The 14,694-nt window shown below is 40.6% G+C and overlaps 1 protein-coding gene across 2 annotated transcripts in view; it reads left to right on the top strand.

Annotated features, from left to right (window-relative positions):
- LOC122066140 (callose synthase 7-like) overlaps window positions 1–14,694 on the top strand; it is a 124,437-nt gene that overhangs the window by 69,779 nt on the left and 39,964 nt on the right. For both annotated transcript variants that reach the window (XM_042629966.1, XM_042629965.1), the window contains exons 29-33: window positions 888–997; window positions 1,104–1,223; window positions 1,304–1,372; window positions 1,519–1,708; window positions 1,803–1,914. In XM_042629966.1, the coding sequence (XP_042485900.1) occupies window positions 888–997; window positions 1,104–1,223; window positions 1,304–1,372; window positions 1,519–1,708; window positions 1,803–1,914 (601 nt within the window). The remainder of the gene's footprint in view (window positions 1–887; window positions 998–1,103; window positions 1,224–1,303; window positions 1,373–1,518; window positions 1,709–1,802; window positions 1,915–14,694) is intronic.

The raw sequence follows: 14,694 nt of genomic DNA, 5'->3' as shown, positions 1-14,694 counted from the left end.
CACCAGAAGTGAAGGGGAAGGTTGGGGAGGGAAATCCAAAGAGGGATGGAAGTCAGTTCCAAACAAAGGAAGGAGGTGCGTTCGTCCCATTGTCGCAAGAAAATAGGTTTTTTGCCCACGTACCAAGGGCCGCCATCAATGCCAACGGATTTGTCAATGGGGGAGGAGAAGTTGAAGATCAAAATACCGTTATTGAGCATGAAGATGGAAAGAGAACACGGGGGCCTCCACTGGTTATGGAGAGAGGACTCAACAACAGTAAAAGGAGGGTGGCTGCCCAAGAAGGAACCGACGACACAGTTCTTCCATTTGCTGATCTCAGATTCCAGAAGCGCCCCAGGGGGGGGGGAAATTCCAACAGGGATGGAGTTAAGGGAGGAGGGAGGGTGGAAGTAAAGAGAGTGGCTAGTGGTGGGAGGCTGGGAGGAGGGAGGAGAGGGAGAGGAAGATACAACAGAGGTTCAGGGACGACTGTCGAGAGGAGGGGAGGAATAGGGGTGGAAGAGGAAGGAGGATCAGGGGTTGAGGGGTGACCGTCGGTGGTTGCCAGTGGTGGGAGAGGGAGGGGCATGGGTTCAGGTCATGGGAGAGGGAGGCTCATTTGGTGAGCAGCCATTTTTGTACGGTAGAGTGTTGTAGAAAGACTTAAACATACTTCACTTGTCATTTATTTAGTTATTTATTTTTTGAATGTTTCTTTCTCCCGTTTAATTGGCATCACTATTGTATACTTCACTATGAGTGATAGCCATAGATGTACTTCAATTGAGTAGGCTTTTCCATAACATACCTTTGCCTGCACCAATAAGCACTTTTGATTTTTCGATCTCTGAAATGTGGATGGGAGATTACTCACTCTAATGTTTACTGCTTCCTCCATGGTATAGTGTCTTGACGCCATATTATAAAGAAGATGTCCACTATTCTGAGGAGGAACTTGAGAAAGAGAATGAGGACGGAATATCAATTTTGTTTTACCTACGGAATATATATCCTGGTAACTCTTACAGCAGTTTAATGTGTTGTAATTTTCCTTGTCTGGAATTAATGTGGATACAATCAAGTTTTTATTTGTATCTGTGTTCACGGTGACTGCAAACTAGATGAATGGAGCAATTTCCAGGAACGTCTTATGGATCCAAAGACTTGTGATGCTGCAAAAGACAAGATGGATTTAACTCGTCAGTGGGTATCTTACCGAGGTCAGACTCTTTCGAGGACAGGTATGGACACCACAGAACTCTTGCAGCCTTTCTTTCCCTATGTTGTTACCTTGACTTAATATCATTATATCTTTATCCAGTGAGAGGGATGATGTATTATAGGCAGGCACTTGAGCTTCAATGTTTCCTGGATATGGCGGGGGACCATAGTAAGGGGTTTTCTTCCACAGATTCCTCCCCTTCCCCTCACTCCCCAGTGTCATCTTATTTATATAATTTTGATATTCCTTTGTAACCATCTGAATGGCCATTGACCAAAATGAATGTTCATGAGTTATAACTTTTGCTACTGCAGAAATTTTTGGTGGTTACAGGGCAGTGGATGTAAACAATAGGGAGGAAAGAGCTCTTGCTCCTAATTCACAAGCTGTTGTAGATATGAAGTTCACCTATGTTGTCTCCTGTCAGATCTATGGCCAACTGAAAATATCCAGTGAACCTCGTGACCGCAGTTGTTACCAAAACATTTTAAATCTCATGTTACAGTAAGCTATAAATTTTTTAATAGAATGCTAGAAGTTCTTTCTCTGGATGCAAATCTATTGATTAATTTTCACTCAATCTACTAAAACTTTACAGGTATCCATCGCTGCGTGTTGCTTACATTGATGAGAGAGAGGAGACTGTTAATGGGAAACCTGAAAAGGTTTATTACTCTGTTCTCATCAAGGGAGGGGATAACTTAGATGAGGTATGGAACTAACTGAGATGTGCCTTGGGTGTGGCCTCGATTACTTAATAGTAGAGGGTTAATGGTCGTAATGCATTTCCACTTTCCTGATAACTTGGTCACACTTGATGTGCTTCTATTGATTGCTGTGATCCATATTAAGTTGTTTCCTGTTTCTTTCTCTATTTTCTGGTTAGAGGGTTAGATTTTCATTAATTGGATGACTTTGCTTATTAATTAACTACAAGTAAGGATGGACCACATCTCGAACAAAATGACAATCAACAATCCAGACTCTTGTCTAGATGAGTTTGACCTTTATTCTAGTGTTTTTTTTTTTTTTTTGGATGAATAAAAAATATATTAAAAGAAGAAGACAAAACAAGAGATCCAGAGGGAAAGGGGAGGAGAGAGGGAAAACTACAAAGCCGAAGCAACTGGAGGTGTGGGATCAAAATAGATGAGGGCAAACCCCAAGAGACAATAATATTAGGAGGTCTCACTGGAATGTTTGAAATTCCAATCAAATTGGTTGAATTTCAGAAAAATATTCCAGTTTTGATTGACCTCAAAACAAAATCACATGCAAAATACAGAGAATACTATATGGTGTCAAAATGAGGAAAATAAATGATCATGTCAAAATTTGGTTGAAATAATCAAAATGTCACATTCCTTCATATTTGTGACAATTAAAGAACCTGAATCAGTATCTGGACATAAGAAGAGAGAAGTTGAGGAGAAGAAGAGAAGATGGTAGAAGACAAGAGAACACATCCCATGGCTTGAGAAGTGAGCAGAATATTTAAACCGTGGGGTGGGGGGGATCTATTAATGGTAATCAAGAAGCAATTACAACCTAAAGACTGGGGTCCACATCCCAGAACCAACTTAAGAACTTGAGTATAACAAATAAAGACTATGACAATAGTACTCATAAAACTTTAAGAATCAACGCACACACCCTAAACCCATATAGTCAACAACACATAACTTAACACTTCCCCTCAAGTTGGAGCATAAATATCACTCATGCCCAGCTTGGAACACCCCTGGAGAAATAAATTTCAAAACAAGTCTCCAAGTTGATTGCTAGAATTGACAAACGGAGTAGAAATCAATTTCTTCATTACTGCATTTCGAACAAAATGACAATCAACTCAATATGCTTAATTCTCTGATGAAATACTAGATTACTAGCAATATTGTTTAAATTGGGTATAAGGGTAGAATTGTATTATAGGGATATTTCTGTCTTGCACTTAATTATGGAATTCCACTCCATATTATAAATAAAGGAGGCTTGTGTCCCAATAGACACAAGTCATTCACCATTCAACATGGAATCAGAGCAGGGATCCAAACCCTAGATCTCTTGCCTCTCTCTCTCCTTTCTCGCCTCGACATCAATGCCTCTCTCTCTCTCTCTCTCTCTCTCTCTCTCTCTGTGTGGCTCCTCTATAAACCATCAAGAGCCTCCTCTCACCTCTCCAATCCTTTGTTGGGCTCTCAGATCCTCCCCTCAATGATCTGAGCGGCCCATTCTCTCCTTTTTCACCTATCGATTTTTTGGGCTTTCTCCCTGTTGGATTTATGGAAGGGTTGTTTTATCCTCTTCTCTGCATCTATTTACTGTGAGGATGCATGCTTCAGGTGCTCTTAATATGCTTTGTGACGGCTATTAGCAAGTTTCTCATCTTCGACAACCTATATAGACAAAATCGATTAAATCAAGGTTTTAACCCCTTATCGATTTTTTCCTTTTAGGATTTTATCCTTTTTAAGATTTTATCCTGCTTCTTGGGTGTTGCTACCTGCTGCGATTTGCGGTTTAGGACCTTGAGGTTGTTATTAGACTTTTACTTCATCCCTGTAAGTCTCTTTATGGCCTTTCACAATGTATGAGCTTTCGACTGTTTCTTTTGGAACCTTTTCTTACTTTCCCATGTGTGCTATTAAGCTCGACAGTACCAACTATTTGATGTGTTCACGCTCGTGCAACATCTCTATTAAATCCTGTGGGTTCAATGGGTATCTCACAAGGATTGCTACTAAGCCCCTTGGTGCAAGTACGACTGTCGATAAATGGGAATGTGAGAATACCCTGGTCATGGCTTTTTTGGTCAATTTAATGCAGCCACAAATCGCTACCAAGGTTCGGAAAGTTGCCTAGGACACTTATTCCCAAGTTTGGAATGATGTACAGATCTTCGAACTCCAGAAGAGGGTGGAAGAGCTTAAATATAAGAAGCTGACATTGTCATAATACTACTCTGAGCTAAGGTATTTGTGGTAGGAGTTAGATTCCTATGAGGAGTTTCAGCCTGCAACACTTGTTGCATGGTTCAAGGTTTCCACCAATATCGTCGAAATTTCCCACATTTTGACAGTATCCAAGGACTCTGATACCAAATACCATGTAAAAGTCACTGGATTTGACCAGTATCGACCAAAATTCTCACATTTCGATCGAAATGTGGGAATTTTCGAGTGGACCAATGAGTTCGACCCTTTGGGTGGAATCGACCTTTATAAAACATTCTTAAATGGGAAACCAAGCTTTCTATTTTGAAATTTTGATCCTCTCCCCCTATTTCTTCTCTATGAAGTGGGAAACTTGGGAAGACACTCAAGATTTTTCCCTTGTGCTATCAATTCTTCATTCTAAACTTGGATCTTGCACATTCATAGTAAATCTACCTAAGGGACTGGAACCTCCTAGGCATTCAGAGGAGTAGCTACGACATCTATGGTGGTGTGTAGCTCGTGGACTAGACCGCCTAGACACTTTACTTGGAATTGACTATTGAGTGTTAAGTGTTGAGTTTTGAGTTTTGAGTGTTTCAGTGTTGACTGTTGAGACTTGAGAGATAAGTCATAATTATGTAATATTATTATCTAATTTGGATCCCTTACAGTTTGTTTTTGTTTGTTTTAAACTTTTCATCATGTATTTCACATTTTTAGTTAATAACTTATATATGTACTTATGTTATATAGTTTCAGTCAACTACTCAACATACATTAGCAAACTTTGGTTAACACAAGTATAACTTTAGGTGTTTTTTCCATGAAACTAATTATTTGAATGGGTTAAAAATGCCTAAAATAGGACGTAGACAAAAAATCAGGAAAAAAAAAACACATTTTGGGGGTCAAAACCAAAGTTTCCACCAGACCAGAAAAATTTCCCTGATTTCCTCGAAATTTCCCAGATTTTGGCTGAAATTTCGGTCTCCCCAAGGGTCGAAACTAGGTCGAAACCCGATATTTTGAACCTTGACTTGGTGATGTTGTCAAATTCCGAAAGAAGAAAGACAAGATTTGAGTTTATGACTTCCTGAAAGGACTCAATGTCGTCTACGATCAGAGCCGTGCCCATGTTTTGAGTCGTGATCTATTGTAATAATGGGTTTTTGGGAAAGTGTCAGGCTGTCAGCTGCCAAACGGCCCCTAAGGGGTTTGATGGTCTTTGTAATTCTCTAGAACTTTCTCTCCATTGTTATAAATAAAGAGGGCTAGTGTTATATTTGACACAAGTCATTCCCCCATCCAACTTGGTATCAGAGCCATAGGATCCGAAACCCTAAGGGCTCTCTCTCTTCTACATCTCTTTCTCTTTTTTGTTTCTCTCTCCCAGTGCCTCCTATCTGCGCCTCCCTCCATCTCTCTTCATTTGCTTCTCTCTCGTGGTGGGAGCTTCTTAAACCACCAAGAGGGTTTGTAGCCTCCATCCATCCTTCCTCTGGGCTCTCAGACTCTCTTCTACAATTATCTGAGAGACCCAGACCCCTTTTTTATCACTTTTTCAGGTTTCTTCTCTGAAATCATTTTTTCATTGCCAGGATGCTTTTTCCTTGCTTGATGCTCCAATCGTCTTGATGTTTGTTGCGATTGGTGCTCCTTATCCTTGTAGTGGTATGCGCTAACCACTTTTTCATTTGAGGTATTTGTTCTAAAGCTCCCCAAAATTGATTTCTCATGGTTTTTTCCTTTTATCGATTTTTGGGTTTTCTAGCATTTTCTGGTTTTTTGTGCTTTCTCTATCTCTGGCTAGTGTTTCTTCTATTTGCATTGCCCCCATGAGTAGTAACCATGTCTATCAGCTTGTCTGCTTCTACTCGCGGAGACACCATGACTCTTCCTACCTTTCCTCCCTGTGCTATCAAGCTTGATGGCACAAACTACCTTATGTGGTAGGCCAACCATAGTGAGAACCCTGACTCTGACTCTGATCCTAGCACCTCAGTGGCCTTGTTATCATCTGATGAGCTTACTGCCCTTTGACATCTTTTAACACCTCCAGACTCTCCTGCACTAGCCACTGCGAGCTATACTCATTCCACCCCTTCTGGGTCAGGTATCTCCTTCTGTGGCCATACTATGTTTATCCCTTCTATCCCTTGAATTATAGACTCTGAGGGTTTTGATCTATGACAGGTTGCTTGCCTCTTTTCTCACATTACACTACCTACCCTGGTAATGGTAAGGTTAAGTTGGCTAATGGGACTTATTCCACTATTTAGGGAAAGGGCTCTCTTAGCTGTACCCCTTCTTTATCCCTTTCTATTGTATTGTATGTTCCTTCGTTTCCCACTAACCTTTTTGTCCATTAATAGTCTTACCTCTAATCTTAATTGCAAAGTCACTTTTTTTCCCATCTCATTGTGTTTTTCAGGATCTGGTGACAAGGGCAACGATTGGCTCTGGTAGGGTGTGTGTTGGTCTATACCTGCTTGATGATGACTCGACATTAGTCTCTGGTTAGGCTCTTCAAACTTCTTCTACCTTCCATCTCTTAGTTACTAAAGTGGCATCGTCGGTTGGAACATCCCCTTTTGGGAACTTTAGCTAGGTTTTCCCTTCTTTTAAAAATTGTAATTCGAGTCATTTTTTTGTGAGGCATATGTTTTGGTCAAACAAAACTCGGATCACTTATTCTGTTTCTGGAAATAAAAGTGACACTCCTTTTTCATTGATACATTCTGATATTTGGGGTCCATCTCGCTATGTGTCTGTTAATGGTTAACGGTGGTTTGTCTCTTTTATTGATTGTCATTCTCAGACCACTTGGTTTTATATGATGCGAACCAAGGGCAAGACCTTTTATTGCTTTTAGTAGTTTCATCGTATGGTTCACACTCAGTTCGATGCTACCATTAAGATCCTTTGAAGCGACAATGGCCGTGAATACTTTGAAGGGTCCTTTCAGGCTTACCTTTCCGGTAATGGATGATCTATCAGACTAGTTGTGTGGATACACCAGCTCAGAATGAGGTTACTGAGCGGAACAATTGCGACCTTTGTGAGTTAACACACTCTCTTATGTTTGAAATGCATGTTCCTCCCCAGTACTAGAGTGACGCGATTCTCAGTGCTTCCTTTCTTATCAACCAAATGCTTTCTTGGGTCCATTTCTTCCGCTCCTCTCTGGATCCCTTCTGGATCTTCTCCAAGGTTCCGTTGCTTTTCCTGTTCCTCTTAAGGTATTCGGTAGTGTTTGCTATGCTCGTGATCATCTTTTTGGAAAGTTTGATCCTCGTGGTCTCCGATGCATTTCTTTTGGGTATATGCTCCTACTCAGAAAGGCTATCGGTGTTTTCATCTTCCCACTCGGTGTTGGTTTGGGACTATGGATGTTGTCTTTCACGAATCTACATCATACTACACTGCAGCACATCTTCAGGGCGAGTCTCCTTTTATTGTGGAAGATGTGCTGCCACCTCTTGAAATTGTTATCCCTGCCACTATCCCGTTTCAGGGGGGATAGTGGCACTCCTACTTTACCTCGGCCAGAGATACGTGTCTATAGTCGCAGAGAGCAGACTCAGACCACTACACATCCAATATCTACCCTACCTTGCCAGTTGTCTCCTCTCGAGCCTGATCTTGTCCTGTTGGACCCAGGTAATTCTCCTTCGTCTGTTGATCAGTCTCTTTAGTTCCCTATTGCTGTTCGTAAAGGCGCTAGGTCTTGTACTTTATTTCTTATTGTTAAAATTGTTTCTTATGACTCACTTTCTCCTTCCTATTATAGTTTTGTGTCTTCTCTTTCATCTATATCTATTACTCATACCTGGTAGGAAGTGAGTCCAGACTCACAATGGCAGGCACCTATGGTTAAAGAGATAATGGCTCTGAAGAAGAATAACACATGGGATCTGGTGTGTCTTCCCTTACAAAAGAAGACAGTTGTGTGTAAGTGGGTCTTTATAGTAAAATAGAAGGCTGATGGGACAGTGGATCAGTACAAGGCCAGACTTGTTGCCAAAGGCTTCACTCAAACTTATGGGATTGATTACTAGGAGACTTTTGCTCTAGTTGCTAAGATGAACACAAATCGTATTATCTTAGCTTGTGCCACCAACTTAGATTTGGCTCTTCAAGCAGCTAGATGTGAAGAATGCCTTCCTTCATGGGGAACTTGAGGAGGAAGTGTATATGGACATTCCTCCTAGGTTCACTTGTTCTAAAACCCAAGGGAAGGTGTGCAAACTGAAGCATGCATTTTATGGGCTGAAACAATCCCCTCATGCTTGGTTTGGGCTTTTCCATAAGGCTATGATTGGTATAGGCTACTTTCAAAGCAGTGCTGACCACACTTTGTTCATCAAGAAATCTGGTGGGAGGCTATCTTAATAGTCTATGTAGATGATATCGTGATTACTTGTGATGATCTGGTAGAAATTTCTCACCTCACTTGAGTGAGGAAATCGAGATCAAAGATCTAGGACAGCTTCCTTACTTCCTTGGCATTGAAGTTGCCAGGTCTTCTCGTGGGATCTACTTGTCTCAACAGAAGTATGTGCTTGATCTTCTTTCTGGGACAAGTATGTTGGGGTGTAAGCTGATAGACACTCTTATTAAAGCTAACGGTCACCTAAGTGGCAAGGAAGGTGATCCTGTGGATAAAGGGAGATATCAGAGATTGGTGGGGCGCTTTATCTTTCTCATGCATGCCTTGACATAGCATTTGTTGTCAGCCTAGTTAGTCAATACATGCATGATCCCTACTCGACTCACATGGAAATTGTGTTGCGTATTCTCTGGTACTTGAAATCTACCCTAGTACGTAGCATATTTTTTTCTCCTCATGATCACCTTCAGGTGGAGGCCTTCACAAATGTTGATTAGGCAGGTTCCCCTAATGACCATAGGTCTTCTACTTGTTATTACACCTTTGTTGATGGTAACCTTGTTACATGGCAAAGCAAGAAGCAAGCTGTGGTTGCCTGTTCAAGTGCCAAGGTAGAGTTCTGTGTTATGGCACATGGCATTTGTGAGCTCCTATGGCTTCAAGGTCTTCTCACATATTTGGCTGTCCCTATCACCCTTCCTATGAAGCTCTTTTGTGATAGCAAGTCTGCCAGTAGCATTGCTCACAACCCTATCCAGCATAATCAAACCAAGCATGTGGAGATTGATCGACATTTCATCAAAGAGAAACTAGTTATGGGTCTTATCACTGTGCCTTTTGTTCTCAGTAGTGAACAACTGGCTAATGTATTTACTAAAGGTCTCAATAGTAAGATGTTTCATCCGACTATCTGCAAGTTGGGCATATGTGATATTTATGCACCAACTTGAGGGGAGTGTTGTAATAATTGGTTTTAGGGAAAGTGTCAATTCCCAAACGGACCCTAAGGGATTTAATGGTCTTTATAATTCTCTAGAACTTTCTCTCCATTGTTATAAATAAAGAGGGTTGGTGTCATATTTGACACAAGTCATTACCCCATCCAACATGATCCTTTTCCCACTTTAGGGCAATCCTATGCTTTGGTTTTGCTTTTGAAGATAGTCGTCATATTACTTTGCTTCCACTGCCAAGCCTTACTCCTCCAAAGAGATCAGCTCTTGTCTCCAGCACTTAGATTCTCGGTGACACCACAGTCTGGTGTTTCCTCTACAACATCTCCTATAAAATGTGACTATTGTGGTTAAGGAACGCTATACCAAAGAACACTGTTAGAAACTCCATGGCCATCCTGCTGATGCTTCTAGTAAGAGTCGTGGTAAAGGACGCAGCAACTCCAATCAGGCCAACCACACTGACCCATTTGACTCAGCACCACCTGCTTCTCTCTTCTTTAAGGAGCTACTTCCATTCTGACGCCTTCTAACCAGAATAGAGTCTCCTCAACCTACATCTGCTACTACTGCTTCTGCTGTGGCTTCTGACCCTTCCAGTTTAGGTATTCCTTTGTGGATAGTACATCTAACTCCTCCCAGTGGATCATTAACTCTAGGGCATCAGGTCACATAGCGTGTTCTCTCCCACTTTTTTCCCAGTAGACTCCCTGCTCTGGTAAAGGTAGGTTCAGTTAGCAAATGGGACCCATTCCCCAAACTCTGGAGAGGGTTCTGTTTGTTGCTCTCCTACTTTATCACATTCCTCAGTTCTGCATGTTCCTTCTTTTCTTACTAACTTGTTGTCCATTAGTAGTATTACCTCTAATCTTAATTGCAAAGTCATTTTATTTTATTATTATTATTATTATTGTGTTTTTCAGGTTTTGGTGATAGGCGCAACGATTGGCTTTGATAGAGTGCGTGGTGGTCTATATTTGCCAGATGATGGATCTTCTTCGGTCTCTAGTCAAGCTCTTCAGACTTCTTCATCGTCTCCTTCTGAGTTTTTGAGTTACTACAATGGCTCTAACGTTTGGGGCATCTACCTTTAGGAACTTTAGCTAGGATTTTTTCATCTTTTAAAAATTACAATTCGAGTCATTTCTTTTGTGAGGCATGTGTTTTGGCCAAGCAAACTCGAATAAGTTGACCTGTTTCTAATATTAAAAGTGAAACTTTGTTTTCTTTAGTACATTCTAATATCTGGGGTCCTTCCCGCTCTTTGTCTGTCGATGGCTTTCGATGGTTTGTCACTTTTTTTTATCGTTACTCACGGACCACATGGGTATATATTATGCGGCACAAATGGGAAATATTCCAGTTTTTTCATAACTTTCACTGCATGGTGCAGACTCAATATGGGTCCACTCTTATGATTTGTGTCAACACCACAATTATCACTTTAAGTGTTTTTTTTTCTCATGAAACTAATTCTTTGAATAGGTTAGAAATGTAAACAATAGGATGTGCACAAAAAGTCAAACAAAAAAAAAATTCCAGTTTGGGGATCAAAACCAAGTTTTCCACCATTGCAGGCAAATTTCCCTGGTTTCCTCGAAATTTTGGTCTCAACCAGGGTCGAAACCCAATATGTTGAACCTTACCTGTTGTTGATGCCCTCCCGCTAGCTGACCCTACTGTCAGTGAGTTAGAAATAAGGACTACGGTTAGAGATGAGGGAAGAAGAGAGAAGAGAGAAGAGAGAAAGGAAGGAGCGAAGATGGGAGAAGGGGAAACGAGCATTTCTTGGTCTTTCCACTTATATTAAGTTCAACTAGAACTTTTGGGAAATTACATCAGACGTCCCTAGGGACTCAAGGATTAAAGTATCGATATCGGTCGCCGTATCGGTCGGTCAAAATTAAGATACGTATCGGAGGGTATCATATCATATCGGAGATACGCTAAAGATATGCACATAAATAGATAGGAAACACATTTTTATATACTTTTGCATAAAAAAACAGTTAAAAAAAGCTATATATAACATGTAGAATGCATAAATACTCAAGTAGAGGGTATCGTATTGATAGACAAATATATTGAGTTGAAAATGTTCAAAATGATGAGGTTTGAGTTTCTTACAGTTTTTTCTTTCCTCATTGCCATTGCCACTATGATGAGTGTCCTGAAGAGTGTCGTGGTGGTTCAAATCCTTGGCTAGGACCTTCTTCTTCAATAGGAGCAACTACGATGATATTCTGCACTTGTCGAATATAGGCACAATATTTACCCCAGTCGAAATATTTATGGTAGTTGGTCTCCCATTCATTGTAGAATCTTCTGTACTGCTCAGGAGTGGCCAATGTTGGTCCTGCATAAGTCCCATATCCATAGCCTGAAGAAGCACCTGAAGATATATGGTGTCCGTGTCCGTGTCTGTGTACGGATGAGGAATTAGTATAATCTGAACTTCTGTACTGTTCTGGATTGGCAAATGATTGTCCTGCATAAGTCCCATATCCATAGGCTGAAGATGCATCTGAAGATACATGGTGTCCATGTCCGGATGAGGAACCAGCAGGATCTGAACTAATACACATTGACTCCATGCTACTCATCAATGCATCAGTAGCACTCGGATTGTGGGATCGCCTACCCCTCCGACTATAAGACTTTGGTTGTGTGCGAGCACCATGATGACTATCTTGGGTTGCATGTGTAAATGCAGCCTCCTCTGTGAAATGTAGTGGTACCACCACCACTACCACCATCACCACCACTGCCGCCACCACCACCACCACCACCATCATCATCATCATTACCATCATCATCATCATCATAATCATCATCATCATCAGCAGCAGCAGCACCATCCTTGTCTTGATCATCATCATCACTATCTGGTTGAGTTACGCTATATGTAGCACCTGATCTCGTCCTCCTAATGTCGCCATCATTGGAGCTATCATCATCCTCTTCCATAGCTGATAGTGCTTGGGTTTCATCATCAACAATATTTTTAAAATCTTCATTTATATCTCTAATGAGGTCATCTATAAAGGGATCAGGTGTGGTTTCTCATCGATCTTCAGATAATTTGTCCAACACTAAAACATTTTCAGTCTCCTCAATCCATCCCCTAACTGGATCTTTCTCGTCGAGTATGTGGGTGATGTCAATTGGGTTGACATCAATATCATCCCTTGATTTCTCCAATTCTAAATATTTCATCTTCAATTTCATGTTGTAGTGCACATACACTAGCTTCTCCAGCTTCTCATAACACAGATGATTCCGAGGTTTGGTGTGTATCAATCCAAACGTACTCCAGTTACGTTCGCAACCACTTGAGGACGCCGTGCATGATAATATTTTCATTGCGATTGGCCTCAAGCTTGGGGCGCTCCATCCATAGTTCATCCACCAATCAGCTGTACAAAGATAATTGCAACATTAGGAGTTTGAAATAAATTTGAAATACAAGGATAGCTGATTAAGCCTAAATTACCAGGGCGTTGTGTTCCTCTAGCACAGATAGTTAAATGATCAGCAAACCTTTGAGTGGCCTCTCGGAAGTACTTCACCTATACATGTATTAACATATTAATATGCCACTCAATGTATTAAATATTAATCAATGATTCAATATGTAAGTTTAGTAGACTACTAATCTCTTCAACTGCATCTTTGGCCGAATCAATATTAGGAGCTAACTTGTTGATAACATCTTTCAAAGATTCCATCAAATCTTTCCTAAACCTTGAATTGTTCTTGTAGTGCAGATCTGGATTCAAATAATAGGTTGCACATTGACATTGTTACATATCACTTATTGTTAACGATTAAATATATTAAATTACTAATAAAGTAACTTATAAATTTAATTGAGAAAATACCTACCCGATGAATGTCTTGAACCAAATTATTTTCCCATCGACGATTTATAATCTTCAAAAATGCCTTAAATGACTTTGGGTTCTCCTCTTCTATCTTTTGTTTGACAACTTCCATACAATGCACTATATTTTCCATCGTCTGTGCCTTATCACCATCAACTACTTTAAGTATCACAAATAGTGGTTGCATAATCTTAGTAAATCGGTATATCCTTTCCCAAAACTTTGTTGAGGTGATTAGATCTTGAATAGTTTTTCCAATTTCTGTGGTTGCATATCTGCTACTGAACCACTCATTAGAGGTGAATGACTTAACTAGCCCTTCCCTCCGTTTTTGAATACTATCAAGTGCAATATAATTTGTTGCAAACCTTGTTGTTGCGGGCCTCACCAAGTCACCTTTTGTGTACTTTCTCATCAATGCCAACACCCAGCTGTGATTGTAGATGAAATTGGTGATCATCTTGGCATCAGAAATCAATGTCTGCACTTTGTTCATTTCACCAATGTCCTTGAACATCAAATCAATACAATGGACTGCACAAGATGTCCAATATAAGGTGGGATACTTCACCATAAGTAAAGTACCAGCCTTTTTGAAATTGGAGGCATTATCAGTCACAACCTGGACAACATAATCTGGCCCAACTTCCTAAACAACTTCATCCATTAATTTAAACAAATACATTGAGTCCTTGATATCTGAGGATGCGTTGAAAGACTTATGGAATATTGTTTTCCCATCACAATATATCAGAAAATTGATGATGGACATCCTCGTCGGTCCTCTCCACCCATCACACATGATGGTCACTCCATATTCAGGCCACTTGTATTGAGACTCTTCAATGTATTCATCCACCTCTTTCACAATAGTATCTAAGTATGGCCCTGCAATTTCATGGGGTGTGGGTGGCTTCACATTTTTCCCACATGTCTGAATCTCCTTGACCATAGCCTTGAAGTACGGATCTTTAGTTTTGTGAGGTGGAATCATAGAACTGTGGAACCACCTAGAGATTGCTTTCCCAATTTTCTTACTCAATGTTTTTGGTTGAAAAGCCTCTTCAATCCTTTGTTGCCCTTCATCATGATGTTTATATGGTGCATCTCTCTAATTTCTGGGCTCCTTTTCCCCTTACCTTTACCACTGGAGGCAAATTTGTCAAACATGCCCTTCACAGTGCCTCCAATATCTACACTTGGACGACTTCTAGAGCCAGAACCTTGTTCATAAATCATCAGGCCACCACGCCTAGGTCCTACAGATTGACTTCTTCTCAGCTGTTCTGCTATCCATTGTTTTTCTTTTGCTTCCTCCCTTGAAATA

This window comes from Macadamia integrifolia, unplaced genomic scaffold (assembly GCF_013358625.1).
Source record: "Macadamia integrifolia cultivar HAES 741 unplaced genomic scaffold, SCU_Mint_v3 scaffold2261, whole genome shotgun sequence".
In the NCBI taxonomy this organism is placed as follows: domain Eukaryota; kingdom Viridiplantae; phylum Streptophyta; class Magnoliopsida; order Proteales; family Proteaceae; genus Macadamia; species Macadamia integrifolia.
Note: the sequence above shows the minus strand (reverse complement) of the source record. Positions and strands in the feature narration are given on the sequence as shown.